At 57.8% G+C, this 19475-nt stretch overlaps 1 protein-coding gene across 7 annotated transcripts in view; it reads left to right on the top strand.

Annotated features, from left to right (window-relative positions):
• Positions 1-1512: 1512 nt before the first annotated feature.
• Positions 1513-19475, top strand: part of CHID1 (chitinase domain containing 1) — a 38731-nt gene continuing 20768 nt past the window's right edge. For 2 of the 7 annotated variants that reach the window (XM_032270542.1, XM_032270541.1), the window contains exons 1-7: positions 1513-1582; positions 11618-11771; positions 13815-13964; positions 14574-14706; positions 16958-17002; positions 17817-17923; positions 18587-18648. In XM_032270542.1, coding sequence (XP_032126433.1) covers positions 1545-1582; positions 11618-11771; positions 13815-13964; positions 14574-14706; positions 16958-17002; positions 17817-17923; positions 18587-18648 — 689 coding nt within the window. In that variant the 5' untranslated portion in view covers positions 1513-1544. Of the gene's footprint in view, positions 1600-4410; positions 5144-9787; positions 9813-11617; positions 11772-13814; positions 13965-14573; positions 14707-16957; positions 17003-17816; positions 17924-18586; positions 18649-19475 lie in introns of those variants that run through there. The other 5 variants (XM_032270546.1, XM_032270544.1, XM_032270548.1 and 2 more) reach the window with 5 other exon arrangements.

Below are 19475 nucleotides of genomic sequence, written 5' to 3'. Positions count from 1 at the left end.
TTTTTTTTTGAGATGGAGTCTCTGTCGCCCAGGCTGGAGTGCAGTGGTGTGATCTCGGCTCACTGCAACCTCCGCCTCCCAGGCTCAAACGGTTCTCCTGCCTCAGCCTCCCAAGCAGCTGGGATTACAGGTGCTTGCCATCATGCCAGCTAATGTTTGTATGTTTAGTAGGGTTTTCACCGTGTTGGCTAGGCTGGTCTGGACTCCTGACGTCAAGTGATCCACCCGCCTCGGCCTGCCAAAGGGCTGGGATTACGGGAGTGAGCCGCTATGCCCCCTCCCTTCTCTTCTTACAAGGACCCCTGTCATTGGATTTAGGGTCCACCCTATTACCCAGAATGATTTCATTCCAAGACCCTCACCCTGGATGCCTCTGCGGAGACCCTATTATTACTACTTTTTTTTGAGAGAGAGAGTCTCGCTCTGTCGCCCAGGCTGGAGTGCAGCGGTGCAATCTTGACTCACTGCAGCCTCCACCTCCTGGTTTCAAGTGATTCTCTGGCTCAGGCTTCTGAGTAGCTGGGATTACAGGCCACTACCACCAATGAGAAATGCTGCCTCTTGATCTCATCAAGGCCAGGCAGCCGGCCCCTCTCCTTTGCTTCTGGATTTTTTTTTCTTTTGAGACAGGGTCTGTCTCTGTCACCCAGGCAGGAGTGCAGTGGGGTAATCACAGTTCTCTGTAGCCTTGACCTCCCTGTGCTCAGATGACCCTCCCACACAGCCTTCCGAGTAGCCAGGACTGTAGATGCACGTCACCATGACCAGCTAATTTTAAAATTTTTTGTAGAGACGAGCTTTCACCATGTTGTCCAGGCTGGTCTCAAACTCCTGAGGCTCTAGGAATCTGCCCATCTCAGCCTCCCAAAATGTGAGCCGCCACATCTGGCCAGCTTTCGGTACCTTAAGTTGGCTGTGGGATAGTGAGAAGCGTGAAACCCACGATGATACCGTGATGCACACAGCCCTTTGCAAAGGGCAAATCCACAAAGCTAGGGCCACGTGCCACCACAGGTGCCAGCTTCGGGGCTCCACATCAGCCTGGCAGCCAACCAGACACCTAAACGCAACTGTCACTGGTCAGGGCCAGCTGGGCCACGGGGGCCCACACATGGGACACAGACGGATATCTGCTGTGCTGGCTCTGGCACTGGCTCCAGAAGCTTCCGCCGAGCGTGAGTGTGCTACTTCCCCTCCCGCTTGCCCTGGATTTGCTTATGGCAGCACCGAGAGAGGATGTCCCCGTCCACAGGTGGGGAGGGTTCAGCAGCAGGGACTGCTGGTGTGTGTCCCTCTGTTCTTCTCTTCCTGGGCTTCCGGCCTCTACATTGGAATGTTTCAAGGCCTAGGAGTGACAGGACATGGTCAGCAACAGTGGCCCAGGTCCTGCCCTCTGGGTGACCCAGGCCAAGGTCTCCCAGTCAGAACAGGACACAGTTACGGGGCTGCCACTGTCAGGAAAGGCCCTGCCCATGCTGACTCTGCACATGAGGAGCGTCCGGGAGCCGCCTGCACCCCACCCGGGAGCACTGGCCAGCCTGGGGATGACACAGCCTAGCCCCAAAGACCCCACAGCCACCAGGTACCTCCAACAACCGGGTGGGAGTAATTTTTTTTTTTCTGAGGCAGGGTCCTATCTGTCACCCAGGCTGGAGTGTGGTGGTGCAATCACGGCTCACTGCCGCCTTGGCCTCCTGGGCTCAAGTGATCCTCCCACCGCAGCCTCCCAAAGTGCTGGGATTACAGGCATGAGCCACCGCACCCAGCCTGGGAGTGCTTCTGAGTATGTCTCTGAGAGGCATCCTCAGGCTGGGGACTCGGGAACATCCCAGGTAAGGGATGGGGTGTCCCAGAGGAGGGGCCAGGAATCCACTCAGCAGCAGAAAGGCTCATCTCCACAGGCCCCCTCGCCCCACGGGGCTGCCTCTGCCCTCCTCTGTCCCCCCATGCCCAATAAAGACAGGCCAGGGGCAGGCAGGACGGCCTCAGGGCAGGTCAGACCTGGGCCTGCAGGGCAGAGCCTGGACCTTCGCCAGGGCACCCCACACCTACCCCTCACAGGGAGGGCTGGGAATGGGGCTGAGGGCTGGCTTAGTGCCTGGGCAAGGTGGCTATGCTTGGATTTACATTAAATTTCAACAATTAGGATTTGATTTATTGAAATTTAATTTCAATAAATTGAAGTTATAAATTCAAAACCCAATTTATTAACCTGTTAAGTTCAATTTTACAAACATCAATTATTCGCTCTGTAAGCCTAGAAGATTTTACAAGTCTTTTTTTTTTTTTTTTTTGAGATGGAGTCCCGCTCCATCGCCCCGCCGGAATTGCAGTAGGATGATCTCAGCTCACCGCGACCTCCACCTCCCAGGTTCAAGTGATTCTCCTGCCTCAGCCTCCAGAGCAGCTGGGATTACAAGCACACGCCACCACGCCCGACTAATTTTTTTATATTTTTAGTAGTGATGGGATTTCACCATGTTGCCCAGACTGGTCTCAAACTCCTGAGCTCAAGTGATCCACCTGCCCTGGCCTTCCAAAGTGCCGGGATTGCAGGCATGAGCCACGGCACCTGCCTAGAGTCACTTTAAAGAGGCCTCTGTATAATATTTGGTCCCATCTACAAACTCAATTAAGCAATTTTCTTTTTTTTTTTTTTTTCTGAAATGGAGTCTTGCTCTTGTTGCCCAGGCTGGAGTGCAGTGGCACAATCTCAGCTCACTGCAACCTCCACTTCCGGGTTCAAGCAGTTCTCCTGCCTCAGCCTCCCAAGTAGCTGGGACTACAGGCGCCTGCCACCATGTCTGGCTAATTTTTGTATTTTTAGTCGCACCATCTTGGCCAGGCAGGTTTTGAACTGCCGACCTTGTGATCCACTCCCCTCGACCACCCAAAGCGTTGGGCTTACAGGCATGAGCCACTGCACCTGGCCAATTAAGCGATTTTCAACATTACAATTTATAAATTAAGTCTCTTCTCATTCCTTTTTGCATACTTTATGTTGTCTGAATTGACAACAGAATCTCAGTTGCTTCAGTAACTCAGTAAACGCATTGGTGTGGTGAGGTGGCTCACGTCTATAACCCAGCATTTGGGGAGGCCAAGGTAAGAGGATCGCTTAAGCCCAGGAGGTCGAGGCTGCAGTGAACCATGATCCACTGCACGCCAGCCTGGGTGACAGAGTGAAACCCTGTTTCATTGTAACACTTTTTTTTTGGTGGGCTGGGGCAGTGATTCTCCTGCCTGGGCCTCCCAAAGAGTTGAGATTACAGGCGTGAGCCACTGAACCTAGCTAAGAACTCATACAACCTAACGGATTCAAATTTTAAATGTGGTGAACCACAGTTATCTTAGATGTTCCAAAAACATGCTGATGGCTTTGTGCTGGCAACTGACAAGACTTCCCCAGGAACCCTGCCCAGTGGTAGCCCTGGTTCTGGGCTTCCCATCCTCCCATCTCTGCGTACCATCTGGTCTTGGGGTCTGTAGTTCTGGCCCAGAGTGCACCCTGAGTAGTTTTCTGTAATTCATTTTTTTTTTTTTTTTATTTGAGACTGAGTCTTGCTCTGCTGCCCAGGCTGGAGTACAGAGTAACCTCTGCCTCCCAGGTTCAAGCAACTCTCGTGTCTCAGCCTCTGGAGTAGCTGGGATTACAGGCGCCTGCCACCACATCCAGCTAATTTTTTTGAACTTTTAGTAGAGACAGGGTTTCACCATGTTAGCCAGGCTGGTCTTGAACTCTTGACCTCAAGTGATCCGTCGGCCTCGGCCTCCCGAAGTGCTTGGGATTATAGGCGGGAGCCACCGTCCCGGCTGATTCTGCAATTCTTTAGTGCCAAAGACCTCTGACCTCAATGAGATCCTAAAATGGCTACGTGCCTTTCCTAAGAGAAGTTGGCTGCTGCCATGCCCTTTTTAGCACTGCCAGGACTGCGTATCCCTGAGGATACCTGGCACGGCTGACTGGGACCCTCTCCCGAGCTCCGCGGACTTGCTGTCTTCACCCGCAAAGGCAAGGCTTCAGGCCACCATCCAGGCCGTTTGCTGAGTGCGAGTGCTGAGCTGGGTGAAAGCCGCGGCTGGTGGGGGACGTGCCTGGGCACCGCGTCCAGCCCCCAACCCATTCTGGAAAGGCGTGGGCGTCAGCTGGCAGGAAATGCCGGGAAGGGAAAGAAGGAAACGTGACTAGAAAGAAAGAACAAAGCTTCGTTTAAGGAGAAACCTCCCAGGCAGCAGAAACGGGGAAGCAGCTGTGCAGCGTGTCGCGGAGCCCACGCGCGCCCGGGACCCGCCGAGCGGGGCAGGGCGGGACCCGATGTGCGGTTTTCTGCAGGAAACTGCGCTGGGAACGGCTGGGGCTGGGCGGGGTCGGACAGCCAGTGCCGGGTACCACGCGCTGGGCGGGAAAGTGCAGCCACGCGCGCGTCCATGCCAGCGCGAGAGGCTGCGGCGGGAACTCCGTGTGCCCCCGTGGGCTCCGGCCGTGGAGCTGTGCGAGGCGCGGGTGCCGACCCAACAGCGTGGGTTTCGGGCAGTCCCGCGGAGACGGCGTCGTGGGCGCCCTCGGCCTGGGCATGGAGATGGCCCACCCAGGCGGCGGTGCTGCGGGGGGCGCCGGGTCTCGGAGGAGCGCGCCCGGGCGCAGCCCACCGCGCGGTACCCCGGCCCGCCCCGCCCGGCAGAGGCCCCGTAGCCCGAGGCCCCGCACGACCTCACGCCGAGGGCGCGAGGCCTGCCTAGGAGCCGTAGCCCTGGGGACCCGGCGCCCCCTGGGCGGGAGCCTGGGAGGCCGCTGCAGCGCGAGCACGAGGGCCGCGCAAGCTGAACGCTCCAGCTCCGGGGACGCCGTTCCCAAGGCCCCGCCCCTTCCGCGCCTCTCCGGCCGCCAGGCCCCGCCCCTTCCCCGCCTCTCCGGCCATCAGGCCCCGTTCCGCCCCGCCCCCTGTGCCGGCCCCGCCCCGCCCCGTCCCAGCGTGCCGTGCGCGGCGGCAGCGCGCGGGCCTCTGGGGCGGGACTTCCGGCGCGCCGGAGCGTCTTCCGGCCGAGCGTGTGTGGCCGCCCGGCCTCCCTGACATGCAGGTGAGCCCCGCGGCGGCCGCCCCTGCTCCTCCTCCTTGCACGGCCTCAGTGTCCCTTCCGCGAAGTGGGCGCGCCGGGCAGCGAGGCTCCGCCCCGGCCGGGACGGGCGTGGGTCGCGGGCGACGCCGGGCGGGCGCGTGAGGGGGAGCGGGTGTGTGAGGGGCGTGTGCGCCGGTGCGAGGGGGGCGGGGGCGGCGGGAGCGCGTCGGGGCACCGCGCGTGGGAGGCGGGGCGCGTGCGCGGGGCGGGCGGGCCTGAGAGCGGCGCGCCGGGTGCCGGGGCCCGGAGCGTGCGGACCGGGGATGTGGCCGGCGGGCGTGAGCGCGGCTCGTGGGCACGGCGGCGGCGCCGGGTCCCCAGGACCCCCCGGGGAGCGGAGGCTCCGGGCGGGCTGTCCCCCGGCGGCGGGCGTGAGGGTGGACGCATGGCGTCCCGCCCTTGGCTCGGCCCAGCCGTGAAGGTTCCAGGGCTGTCGGCTGTCCGGGCTGGAGGGGACCCGCCCGCCTCGGCTTCCTGGGCGCAGGTCGTGCCTCCGCCTCCTGGCCACGTGGGGGGACGGGGTGCCCGGGCACACCCGCCGGGGAAGTTTCTGCAGAGGCCGGGTCTCTGTCGCCAAAACCGGTCCGGAGCCCCCGGCCCCCGCAGTGCCGGGGTTCCAGGCCGGAGCCACGCGCACCGGCTCCTCCAGGGTCGGCTCCGCTGGCTGCCGTCGCTCCACACGGCACACACGTGCACGCGTGACACACACGTGTGCCGCGCATTTCCTGCTGCTGGTCCCCACGGAAGACGGTGCAGAGCCCCTGCTGCGACTCCCATCCTTTCCGCCAGCACCAAGGCAGTCCCGGCGCTACAGCCTGGGACCCCGGGAGAAGGGGTGGGAGCAGTGGCCTCCACCGCAGCCTGCCGGAGAGTGGGTTCCAAGACCCCTGCGGGTGACAGGGCCAGGGCCTGCGCCTCTCCGTGACACTCCGCGTTCCCTCTGTGCGGGGCCGTGCTGCCCGAGGAAGGTCTTCGGCGTTTGGGGAAGAAACACGTTTTGATGCAGGAACGCAGTCCGTGTGAGTCTGGGAGTGTGTGTGACGTGGGGAGCACGACAGAGAGTGTCCTCGCGGGCCTCAGCGCGAGCGGCCCCTGGGCACTGGGGCGCCGGGGAGGTGCCGAAGCCCAGACAAGGGCCTGGTTGCGGTGTGAGCACCCCGCACGCATCACGCACAGCGTGTCCTGGGGCAGTGCCCTGTAAAGTTCCATGGCAAGTCAGAGAGGCAGCCCAGCACTTGTAGGCATCCTGTGTCCAAGCACTTCACGGCAGAGCTGATGAGCTGGGCGCGGGGGACGGAGGCGGGACCTGCGCTGGCCTTGTCCTCAGTCAGCTTCTCCCTCTAGTGCCCCCTCTGCTGGACACAAGCTGGCAGGACTGTCTTTCTTTTCCACGTGGCTACATCAACTCCATCCTCCCACCCTTTCCTCTTCCTTCCCTGAAGTGTGAAATCACAGGTCCCGGGGCATGGTGGTCATAGGCAGAAGGGCCTCTAGGTGGGTGGACAGTGGTCCTGTTTCCAAGCTGCAGGACCGCAGGTAGGGGCAGAGACCCAACCCCATAGTGGTTGGTCATTGGACACCTGGGTGTGCCCTCAAGTTACTCCTGGACCACTCCCCTGGAGAACCACCTCTTGTTTGGTTTTTCATTCCTTTCCTTCCTCCCTGACCCAGATTTCTACTCAGAAGAGAGAGAAGGAGCTGGTGGTCATGGAATGGGCTGGGGTCAGAGACAGGGTGCCTGGAGCTGAGGCAGCCACTGTTTCAGCCTGGCCAGGCAAGTGATTCTGGGTCGTCTTCCCTGTGCCATGGCCAGAACCCTCCCTCCCCACCTTCCCTGGGGCCATTGCTGACTCAGACCAAGCCTCTCATCTGCAGCAGGAAGGTAGTAGGGCTAGGAGGAGGTGGCAGCAGGGTGCTGCCCTTGGTTCTGATTCTGGAATGTGTCACTAAGGAGAGGGGCTGGAGAGAGGGGCTGAGGAGAGGGGGCTGCAGGCGCAGGGTGGTGACCTGTTCCTGGGTCTTCTTATCACCCCCCCCCACACACACACACACACAAACCCTCTCAGAACTGCTGTGGCTGGCTGTTCAGACACTCACTGCCTTTGCCTGTGGCTCCATGTACTGGGTGCTGCTGTGCTTGCCCTGTGAGTTCCCTTCCTAACTCCTCATAAGCCTGCAGCCTAGGTTGTCTTGTGACTCCCTGCCTCCTAGTTGGGGGAGCTTCACTGGTTGACCTTGCTCCACGACGATGTTCTCTCCATGCAGGTGGGTGTATTGGGTACCAAAGCACGGAAGTTCCCTGCCGGGGGGCAGCCACACTCCCCTCAGTCTGCACCAGGAGCCCCAGTCTCACCCAGGGAAGAGACAGGGCAACGTGGGGCAGCATGCGCCTCTGCAGAAGGAAGCAGGTCAAGGGACGGTTTCAGAGGAAGTGAATCAGGTTCCTGGCCTTTGGGTAGGAGGGTAGGCACTGTGGTGGGCCTGGCTCTGGCAGCACCTTCTGACAGGAGCACCTGCCTGGCTGGGGTTCCCGGAGCTTCTTGGGCCAGAGCTCCTATATCAGGAGCCTGTGACCCAGGGGAAGGCCGTGTGCCCACCTGCTGGGTAGTGGGCTAGGCTGGCTCCAGCTGCCCACCTGCCAGGTCTCTGCCTCTGCCAAGGCTATGTGGCCCCCTCAGCTGATTTAGAGCGGTGCTTGGTGCCAGAACTGTGAAACTAGCCAAGAGCTTCTTCCCAGCAGTGTCCTGAAGCTTATAGCCCGGGTCCACTATGGTGGTTGTTCATCTCCCCCCGACGCCCCCGCAACCCCAGTGAGAGAAAGCAGAATCACTTTTCTGGGTGGTCCCTAGAACCTAAAAATGAACAGGATAATAAAAGTTTAGTGCGGGAAGACCAGAAGATACAGATAAAGCAAAAGAGAAGAAACACAATGACCAGTAATTCTAGACAGCCTGTTTGTTTACTTTTTTGTTTTGTTTCTAAAGCTTCCACATTAAGGGCACATGATTTGCTTTTTTTTTTTGAGACAGAGTCTCGCTCTGTCACCCAGGCTGGAGTGCAGTGACACAATCTTGGCTCAACACAACGTCTACCTGCTAGGTTCAAGCAATTCTCCTGCCTCGGCCTCCTGAGTAGCTGGGATTACAGGCGGGTGCCACCATGCCCAGCTAATTTTTGTATTTTTAGTAGAGATGGGGTTTCACCATGTTGGTCAGGCTGGTCTTGAACTTCTGACCTCAGGTGATCCTCTCACCTTGGCCTCCCAAAATGCTCGGATTACAGGCATGAGCCACTATGCCCGGCTTCATCTGCTTTTTAGTGTACCTCCCATCATGCTTTTTCTGTGGGACTGGCTGTGTAAGTGCTGCTTTATAGTGTCTGTGTCAACTGGCACATCAAGAGCATGGCAGCGTCTGTCTGTGTTCCAGCATCTGGGTGTGCCAGGTCCATGAGCATCCTCAGGTTTTCTGTGTATGTGGAAAATCCCCGTGTCTGGGCGCAGTGGCTCATGCTTGTAATCACAATATTGTGGGAGGCAGGCGGATCACTGGAGTCCAGGAGCTTGAGATCAGCCTGCCCAACATGGCAGAACTCCACCTCTACTAAAAGAAGAAAAACTAGCTGGGCGTGGTCGCTTGTGCCTGTAATCCCAGCTACTTGGGAGGCTGAGGTAGGAGAATTGCTTGAACCCTGGGGGTGGAGGTTGCAGTGAGCCGAGATGGCACCAGTGCACTCCAGCCTGGGAGACAGAGCGAAACTCTATCTCAAAAAAAAAAAAAAAAAAAAAAAAAAAAAACCCCACAGTGGAATTTGTGAAAGAAAGGAAATGTATGTTGGAAAAAGAAAAAAGCAAAACAAAATAACAACAAGTGAAAAAGAAAATGCATGTTGCAAAGTATATTCATGAGCAGACTGTCATCAGAAATGGCTTTCTCAACTTTAATTTCCACTAACAGCCCGGTAGAGTCGCTGGTGTCCAAGCCCTGTGATACCGTTGTCTTCACTCCTTCATACACAGGTGGCGATGCCGACTTATTTCAGTGTTTGGCTCTTTGATCGCGAATCAAGCCAAGCTGCTCATTTCTGGGGCTCTGAATGTCTCTTTTGTATTCTTCTCATGTGTTATTTTTGTAATGGGCCTTTTCTTGGGAGGGGGGATGAATTTTCACTCTTGTTGCCCAGGCTGGAGTGCAATGACATGATCTCGGCTCACTGCAATCTCTGCCTTTCGAGTTCAACCGATTCTCCTGCCTCAGCCTCCCAAGTAGCTGGGATTACAGGTGCCCACTACCACGCCCGGCTAATTTTGTATTTTTAATAAAGATGAGGTTGCACCACGTTGACGAGGCTGGTCTCGAGTGCCTGACCTCAGGTGATCTGCCCACCTCGGCCTCCCAGAGTCCTGGGATTACAGGTGAAAGCCACTGTGCCTGGCCATGGGACATTTCTTTATCAGAGTGCCTTTTCTTGATTTGTAAGATTTATTTGCATATTATGAATAGATTATGGTTAGAAGTCCGTTGTCAAGTATTTTCCAAATACTTTTTCTGATTTATTATTTCCCTCATATTTTTTTTATTTTCTGAATGAAATTTTTACATTTTTATGTAGTTCTAGTCATATTTTCTTTCATGATCTCTCCCATTGCTCATATACCTGGAAAAGCCTCCTCCAACCTGAGATCGTGTCAATAAGTATCCGTATGTTCTAGTGCTTTCCGCGGCGTGGTCATCATTGTCGTTAGTATTATCGTAGGCTTCTCAGAGCCTACAATTTTGTTTCGTTTTGTTTTGTTTTGTTTTGAGAGACGGAGTCTTGCTCTGTCACCAGGCTGGAGTGCAGTGGCATGATCTCACACCCCTCCCCCTTCACCCCCATTCAAGCAACTCTCCTGCCTCAGCCTCCCAAGTGGCTGGGACTACAGGCATGCAGCGCCATGCCCAGCTAATTTTTGTATTTTTAGTAGAGCCGGTGTTTCACTGTGTTGGCAGGCTGGTCTCAATCTCGTGACCTCGTGATCTGCCCACCTCGGCCTCCCAAAGTGCTGGGATTACAGGTGTGAACCACCATGCCTGGCCTTTTTTTTTTTTTTTTTGAAAAGAGTTTTGCTCTTGTTGCTCACACTGGAGCGTGATGATGAGATCTCAACTCACTGCAACCTCCACCTCCCAGGTTCAAGCGATTCTCCTGCCTCAGCCTCCCAAGTAGCTGGAATTACAGGCATTAGCCATCATGCCTGGCTAATTTTTATGTTTTTAGTAGAAACGGGGTTTCACCATCTTAGTCAGGCTGGCCTCAAACTCCTGACCTCAGATGAGCTGCCTACCTCGGCCTCCCAGAGTTCTTGGATTACAGGCGTGAACCACTGCCCCTGGCCCAAATTTTTATTTTTTATTTTTTATGAGACAGAGTCTTGCTCTGTCGCTCAGGCTGGAGTGCAATGGAGCAATCTCAGCTCACCGCAACCTCCGCTTCCTGGGTTCAAGCGATTCTGCTGCCTCAGTCTCCCAAGTAGCTGGGATTACAGGCTCCCGCCACCACACCCAGCAAATTTTGTGTGTGTGTGTGATGGAGTCTCACACTGTTGCCCAGGCTGTAGTGCAGTGACACGATCTCTGCTTATTGCAATCTCCGCCTCCTGGGTTCAAGCAGTTCTCCTGCCTCAGCCTCCTGAGTAGCTGGGACTACGGGCATACGCCACCACGCCCAGCTAATTTTTTTGCATTTTTAGTAGAGTCGGGGTTTCATGATGTTGGCCAGGATAGTCTCGATCTCCTGATCTGGTGATCCGCCTGCTGCAGCCTCCCAAGGTGCTGAGATTACAGGCATGAGCCACCGTGCCCAGCCAATTTTTGTGTTTTTAGTAGAGATGGAGTTTCACCATCTTGGCCAGGCTGGTCTCGAGCTCCTGACCTTGTGATCCACCTGCCTTGGCCTCTCAAAGTGCTGGGATTACAGGCATGAGCCACCACGCCTGGCCAATTTTTATTTTTTTGTAGGATCTCACTATGTTTTCCAGGCTGTTCTTGAACTCCTGGGCTCAAGTAATCTTCCCACCTCAGTCTCTCAAAGTGCTGGGATTATAGGCGTGAGCTGCCATGCCGGGCCTGTGGCTTCGTTATTTTCCACGTAAAGCTTGCCATGGTTGGGCTTTCTTTGGATTTGAAGGAGGAGGTGGGAACCAGTGTTTTCCTGGATGGCCAGTGGTGGTCAGGGTGGCCTTGGACTGCGAGGGGAGGGTTCTATGGCTGGTAGTGCGGAAGCTCCTTTCTGAGTGTCTGGGAGGAACTGGCGGCCCAGTCAGGAGGCCCAGGAATACTGGAGAATGGAATCTGGCTGCCAGGGCTGGTCCAGGGCAGGGCTCTGTCCCAGTGGCCAAGGCCTCACCCAGTGCCATGAGGACCCAGGCCCTATTAGGAGAAGGTGGCCCCATCCACAGAGGGGTTGCCCATGCAGCATTTCTCTGCTGCTTGTTGAATGTGCTCTGCTCTCCCTGCAGCCCTCTGGACCCCGAGGCTGGACCCTACTGTGACACACCTACCATGCAGACACTCTTCAGACTCCTCTGGCTTGCTCTGGCCTGCGGCCCTGTTCACCCTACGCTGTCAAAGTCAGATGCCAAAAAAGCTGCCTCGAAGACACTGCTGGAGAAGGTAGGGGTGGCCTGGGGAATTGAGGTGACTGCACTGGCTGAGGGCTGATCCATCATCATCATCTTTCTGTCCACTGGGGCCTGGAGCCAGGAGGCTCGAGGGGCTTAGCTCCTCACAGAGGCACCTGATGAGCTTGCAGCTGGCGGGCGGCCTGTGTGGTTCCGGGGCTCTGGCCAGTCAGCACCTCTCAGTGAGCAGTCTCTGGAGCCAGGTTTTGAGGGTAAGCAGGGTACATCCCCACTGACCCCACTTGGGGCTTATTTTGTTGTTTTTTGTTTGGTTTTTGTTTTTTGTTTCTTTTTGAGACGGCGTCTTACTCTGTCACCAGACTGGCGTGGTCTCGGCTCACTGCAACCTCTGCCTCCCAGCTTCAAGGGGTTCTTCTCCCTCAGTCTCCCAAGTAGCTGCGACTACAGGTGGGCACCATCACACCCAGCTAATTTTTGTATTCTTTAGTATAGACGCGGTTTCACTATGTTGGCCAGGATGGTCTCAATCTCTTGACCTCGTGATGCGCCCACCTTGGCCTCCCAAAGTGCTGGGATTACAGGCGTGAGTGACAGTACCTGGCCCTTTTTTGTTGCTGTTGAGACGGAGTATCGCTCTGTTGTCCAGGCTGGAGTGCAGTGGCACAACCTTGGCTCACTGCAACCTCCACCTCCCGCGTCCAAGCAACTATCCTGCCTCAGCCTCCTGAGTAGCTGGGATTACAGCATCCACCACCACACCGGCTAATTTTTTATTTTTGGTAGAGACGGGGTTTCGCCATGTTGGCCAGGCTGGTCTCAAACTCCTGACCTGGTGATCCACCCGCCTTGGCCTCCCAGAGCGCTGGGAGTACAGGCCTGAGCCACACGCCCAGCTGGGGCTTGTTTTCTGTTGTTTCCATCCTCGCCCCTTGCTTAAAGCACCTGCATCATGTTGCTGTCTCCATCACGGCCTTGAGCTGCGTTTGTCTCATGCACTTTGGGCTGTTCCCCTGGGATGGCCCTGGAGCTTGCACCTGCAGGGGTGTAAACTCATAGAACCAGCCCTCAGCCCCAGCTGTCCCCATGCCGCTGGCTGGACCCTGCCACAGGACTGTTCCTGTGACTTAGTTCTGGACTGGCAGATGCTCTCTCTGTGCTGCCTGGTAGCAAATACACCATGTAATGGGCATCTCTCTCACGGGGGCCCCTGAGGCAAGGTCAAGGGGAGGTTGAGCCAGGCCACGGAGTGTGGACAGAAGAGGCAGGTCGATAGCCGCATGGAGGGTTTCCCGGAGCAGAGGTGGGGTCAGGGGAGGTGTGACATGGCAGGAAGAGGTCACATTGGCAGGGGCGGTGCCAGGCAGTGGTTGGCCAGCAGGGTGGCGTGTGCCTGGCATATCATGTTCTTTTTTTTTTGGTTGAGACAGAATCCCGCTCTGTTGCTTAGGCTAGATCGCAATGGCATGATCTCAGCTCACTGCAACCTGTGCCTCTCAGTTCAAGCAGTTCTCCTGCCTCAGCCTTCCAAGTAGCTGGGACTACAGGCATCCACCACCACGCCTCGCTAATTTTTGTATATTCAGTAAACACGGGCTTTCACCATGTTAACCAGGCTGCTCTTGAACTCTTGACCTCAGGTGATCCACCTCCCCTTGGCCTCCCAAAGTGCTGGGATAACTGATGTGAACCGCTGCGCCCGGCCCACCTGGCACATTCTTGTCCAGCAAAGGGTGTGGCCCTGGATGGGTGTAAGGTGGCCAGAGCTGGACCTGTCCACCCTCACATGCGAGGAGGGAGCCACCATAGCCATCTGCCTGCCTGCCTGCCTTCCAGCCCGGAGCAAGGGTGGGAAAGGCCTGTACAGTCAGTCGGCGTGTGCTGACAGCCAGAGCCCTTCTGAACAGAATCGCCTGCTGTGGCCTCGATCCTCTCCAGGCAAGGCCTCCAGGTCAGCAGCACTGTGTTGATCCAGAGACTCGGTTGCTGGCTGAATGGAAAGGACTTGCTGGGTGCAGTTCCGTGTCTACACTGAGGACAGAGGACTGACGGCTTTCTCTCGTTCCTTTTATTTCAGAGTCAGTTTTCAGATAAGCCAGTCCAAGACCGGGGTTTGGTGGTGACGGACCTCAAAGCCGAGGACGTGGTTCTTGAACATCGCAGCTACTGCTCGGCCAAGGCCCGGGACAGACACTTTGCTGGAGATGTACTGGGTTATGTCACTCCCGTAAGTCGGGGTCCTCACAGGGCAGAGGGAGGTCCTGAGGCTCAGACGGCTGCCCTGGCCCCTCGATGATCTCCTCTGGCCAGTCAGTGATGGCGGTCTGTCTTCTGCTCTCCCCGGGCTGCCGCTGCTGTGAGGCGACAGGGAGAGACGGCTTCCTGGAGATGTCGGAGTGTGAGGCGTTGGGCTTCTCTCCAGGGCTTGCTGCGGGGACCTCTGTGGGTTCCCCTGAATCTAGAGGTGGGCTCTCAGGTTGTCTGTGGTCAGGAAGTGGGTGTGCTTCCTCAACCAGGGACGGGGAGGTTCTCACACCCAGCCTCCCCTCCTCTTGCCGTTCCCAGCTGCCGGCTTGCAGCCGTGGTGTGCACTAGCTCAGGGCGAGGCTTGAGACGAGCACCAGTCACTCTTGGTGAAAGGGATGTTGTGGCCTGGGTGTGAGTGGTAGTCCAGAGTTGGGGAAGGATACCCCAGACCAGGAGCTGACGTTAGTCAGCGCTGAGAGCTGTCTACACTGGCCGGCCCTGGGCACATGCAGAGCCACCAGAGACAGCACCATGGTGAGGCAGGGGCTCACTCACCTGTCCTCCGTCTGATGTCTCTGCCCTTTGTCAGTGGAACAGCCATGGCTATGATGTCACCAAGGTCTTCGCGAGCAAGTTCACACAGATCTCGCCCGTCTGGCTGCAGCTGAAGAGGCGTGGCCGTGAGATGTTTGAGGTCACCGGCCTCCATGATGTGGACCAAGGTTCTCATCCTGCTTGACTGTGCTTGCCCCACAGGCTGGAAAGAGTGTGAGTGGGAGAGCAGGTGTGTGTGTGTGAGAATGTGAGTGTGCAAGTGTGAGACTGATGTGGGAGAGCAGGTGTGTGTGTGTGAGAATGAGTGTGCAAGTGTGAGACGATGTGGGAGAGCAGGTGTGTGTGTGAGAATGTGAGTGCAAGTTGTGAGACTGATGTGGGTGAGGTGTGTGAGAATGTGAGTGTGCAAGTGTGAGACTGATGGAGAGCAGGTTGTGTGTGTGAATGAGTGCAAGTGTGAGTGATGTGGGTGAGCAGGTGTGTGTGTGAGAATGTGAGTGCAAGTTGTGAGACTGATGTGGGTGAGCAGGTGTGAGAATGTGAGTGTGCAAGTGTGAGACATGATGTGGGAGAGGTGTGTGTGAGAATGTGAGTGCAAGTGTTTGATGTGGGAGAGCAGGGGTGTGTGAGAACGTGAGTGCAAGTGCGAGACTGATGTGGGAGAGCAGGGGTGTGTGTGAGAATGTGAGTGTGCAAGTGTGAGACATGTGGGAGAGCAAGTGTGTGTGAGAATGTGAGTGCAAGTGCGAGACTGATGTGGGAGAGCAGGGGTGTGTGTGAGAATGTGAGTGTGCAAGTGTGAGACTGATGTGGGAGAGCAGGTGTGTGTGTGAGAATGTGAGTGTGCAAGTGTGAGACTGATGTGGGAGAGCAGGTGTGTGTGTGAGAATGAGTGTGCAAGAGACTGATGTGGGAGAGCAGGTGTGTGTGAGAATGTGTGTGCAAGTGTGAGATATGGAGAACAGGTGTGTGTGAATGTGAGTGCAAGTGTTTGATGTGGAAGAGCAGGTTGTGTATGTGTATGTGAGTGCAAGTGTAAGACTGATGTGGGAGAGCAGGTGTGTGTGAGAATGTGAGTGCAAGTGTGTGTGAGATATGGAGAGCAAGTGTGTGTGAATGTGAGTGCAAGTGTTTGATGATGTGGGAGAGCAGGTTGTGTGTGTGTGAGAATGTGAGTGCAAGTGTGAGACATGTGGGAGAGTAGGTGTGTGTGTGAGAATGTGAGTGTGCAAGTGAGACTGATGTGGGAGAGCAGGTGTGTGTGTGAATGTGTGTGCGAGTGTGAGACTGATGTAGGAGAGCAGGTGTGTGTGTGAGAGAGAATGAGTGTGCAAGTGTGAGACCGGTGATGTGGGAGAGCAGGGGTGTGTGTGTGTGAATGTGAGTGTGCAAGTGTGAGACCGATGATGTGGGAGAGGAGAGACTGTGAGTGTGTCAAGTGTGACTGTGGGTGCGGACATGTTTAAGTGTGTGTGATGACCGTGAGGCCCGTGCCCTCACCCCTGTGGCTGAGCCTGGAGGGCAGGCCCATGGTGTGGGCTGGGGCTGGGTAGGAAGGTGAGTGGGGCCGGGCAGGGCTGGTAGAGGGCCTGAGGCGGCCGCCGCTGTGTGACCCTCGACAAGGCCAGCTTGGTGCCTGGGAGCGGTCCGCCCGGCTCTGTCCGTGGTGCTGGCGGCTGTGAGGTGGGTCTTCCCCACGCCTCCGGGCAGCACCCCGCATGTGCAGGACACGCTCTGCGATCGATGACTCAGGCAGTCTCTGGGCAGTGAAGGGCACAGGCTATTGGCTTTCTCCTCTGTCCCTCCCTTAGCGATTTTCACTCTGTGCCAGGGAGGAGGGTGGGGTTCAAGCAGAGGCTGTCTCCCGATGCCATATCCTGATGACTTCTGCCCAGGTTTACATGACCACGCCTTGTGTTCGGGCTCGGACAGAGAGACATGGCAGGGGAAGTATTAGCCGGTTTTGTAGTTCAAGAGCAGGAGTGGTTTTCCCTGACACTGAGAGAACCGTGGGGAGATGATGGAGTGTCAGCCAGTGACAGGCCTGGCAGGTCTGGCCACCCCTCAGCCCAGAGAAACCCTGACCTTCCCCAGGCCCCGGGATGCAGCTGCCTGTCCCCCTGGCCAGCCACAGGCTCTGAGCTGTCCCAGCCCAGGGAGGGCAAGCTCAGAGCTGCTCTGCAGGTTCAGGAGGGGGCCTTGGCCAGGAGGCGGTGGGGTGAGGAAGGGCATGCGTAGGGCCGCCCTGGGCCAGGGAGGGGTGGGTTCTCACACCCGCCTCCCCTCCCCGTGTCATTCCTGGTTCCTGTTGCGTATTGTACGGCTGCCACGTTTTCCTCCTCAGGTGGGCTGGGTCTTCGGCTGGGTCTTCGGCTGGGCGCGGGTCCCTGTGCTGACTGTCCCCTCCACGTCCCACAGGGTGGATGCGAGCCATCAGGAAGAATGCTAAGGGCCTGCACATAGGTGAGTCTGGCAGGCCGGGAGTGGAGGCCGTGATGGCACGACCTCTGAGGGTGGACAGGTGGGCTCTGCGGTCTCCCCATGTTCCTGATCATCCAACTGTGCTGCTCTGGCACAGGTCATTCCGGCTGCACAAGGTGAGGCTGGCCCTGGCCTGGCATTCACAGCCCTTGGTCTGGCTGGAGTCCTGGGCTCTGTCCACACAGGCTGTAGCCTGCCAAAGCCAGGCCACCTTGGCTAATGGTGTTGCCCTCACTTCCCCCTCTATTTCTTCCTTCCTTCACACGACGAGCCCTGTTGGGGCAGCTGGGGCCAAGCCCTGGGCTTGGCCTGAGGGTGATGGTGACCCTGGCCCACCTGTGCCCCTGTAGCTCACGGCTGGGGAGGGAGGGGCACGTGTCCCCACATCCAGTGGCAGCCTCAGAAGCAGTGGATTAAGAGTGTGGGTTGCTGAGGGAGAGGCCCTGGGAGATGCTAGAAGCAGGTGACGGGGCTGAGCTGGAGCAGCCGGAATCTGTCCCTGCTGCCCTCCTGTAAGGTGGAGCCACTCCCATGCTGAGCCGTTCGGGGAGCTGGTGTCTGAGCAGCAGGACCATCAGCGTCTGCCTGCTCCTTCGCCACCATCCCTCCTTCTCCAGCCTGTGAGGCTTTGGGACATCCTCTCTGGACATGTGGCTGCTCCAGGTGGCCTCCCTGCCCATCACTGGGTGCTCTCGCTTCCCTCTGGAGGCCAAGGCTGCCTTTGAGGGCAACAAGCAACAGGTGCCCTCCAGCATTTCCCAGCCCCGGCCCTTGTTCGTGTCTGCTGCCCCCGCAGTGCCTCGGCTTCTGTTTGAGGACTGGACTTACGATGATTTCCGGAACGTCTTAGACAGTGAAGATGAGATAGAGGAGCTGGGCAAGACCATGGTCCAGGTGGCAAAGGTGAGGCCTGTGAGGCCTGTGTGCTGCTCCAGCCTCTGAGCACGGTCCCAGCCCACCTGGCCCCGCCCCAGCCCACCTGACCCCGACCCATCCCCACCTGGCCCAGCCCCCAGCCCCACCTGGCCATCTGGCTGGGCCTCAGCGAGCCCTCCACTCAGCTTCCCTGGCTTCTTCTTTGGGCACCTTCTGGTGCAGCCTGCACCTTACAGGGAAGGCAGTGTCAGCGGCTGCCGCTCACTTTCTTGACTACGGGTCCTCTGATGGTCCCAGGCATGGGAGGCTTGTCTCTTGGGCCAGGTGCTTCCCTTGGGCAAAGCCCAGCTGCCCACTGCCCTCCTGCAAGGGGACCCAGCCCTGCTGGCTGCCAGTGTGTTTGGGCTGTTAGAGTCAGAGAGCCCTCAGGCCCCCTGGGTGGGGTTGGGGCAGGCACATGGGTGGGCAGGATGCATGAGAGCACGGGTCCCCCCATTCCTGTTCCTCTGGGACCCCCCACACGTCCTCCTCCAGACAAGTGCTTCTGGGCATACAGCCCAGGCTTGGGTCTGGCCTTGTGAGTGAGCAGGCCATGTCCTGGCCATGCAGGCGGAGGGGGCGGGCGTCTTGTCTTTCCACCCCTCCCTCCTGGGCCTCCAGGCTCTCCTCACCTGTGACTGCTTCTTTCAGAACCAGCATTTTGATGGCTTCGTGGTGGAGGTCTGGAACCAGCTGCTAAGCCAGAAACGCGTGTGAGTGGCACAGGAGGTGGTGGGCGGCCCTCGTCCTGGCCCTGGTGTTTGGCAGAGGCTGGAGGAAGGAACGTAGGGAGTCCCTTTGGGAGGGCCCTTCTTCCACAGTCCCCGAACCTGGGGGCAGGATGGGGCTGCACGGAAGATGGACGCTGTTCAGGAAAGTGAAAGCAGCCTGCGCAGGCGTCTTTGCAGGGTGGCCCCCACTTTGGCAGAACAGGGAGGGTGGCTGCTTCAGGTGAGCAGGACCGAGGTAGGGCCATTCCTCAGGGCTGTGGCCAGTCCAGTGGAGGCGTGGGGAGCCGGCCGCAGCACTCCCTCAGGCCCCCTTTTGCCACATCAGAGCCTGGCCTGCCCATGATACTCGTGGGTTCCCACTCCCCGTGGCCCATGTGACCAGGAACAGAGGGACTGATGGGAAGTGCCACGGCTCCCCACTCCTCGCCTGGACTGGCCACAGCTCTGAGGAATGGCCCTACCTCGGTCCTGCTCACCTGAAGCAGCCACCCTCCCTGTCCTGCCAAAGTGGCAGCTGCCCTGCAGAAGACACAGGGACGGTACTCCTGCCCAGGATGTCGGCAGGGGGCATCCTCGAACACGCTCAGGACAGGTGGCCTCCTCTCACTCCACTGGTTGCAGCGAGTGAGCCTGGCATGGCCCCTCTGCAGGTGCCTGGACAGCAGAGTCCTGCGGCAGCCGTCTGGCCTTCAGCCTTCTGTGCGAGCCACGGGTTCTGGGGTCGGCTCCCCGCCACCGCCACCGGAAGTAGTTCTGGCTGTACTTTAAGGGCCCAGCCCTGAGCCCCCAGCCAGGCTCCATGGTGTCCC

Source organism: Sapajus apella, unplaced genomic scaffold (assembly GCF_009761245.1).
Source record: "Sapajus apella isolate SASKATOON/1434 unplaced genomic scaffold, GSC_monkey_1.0 scaffold212, whole genome shotgun sequence".
Taxonomy (NCBI): Eukaryota; Metazoa; Chordata; class Mammalia; order Primates; family Cebidae; genus Sapajus; species Sapajus apella.
This window is presented reverse-complemented; position numbering and strand designations above follow the sequence as displayed.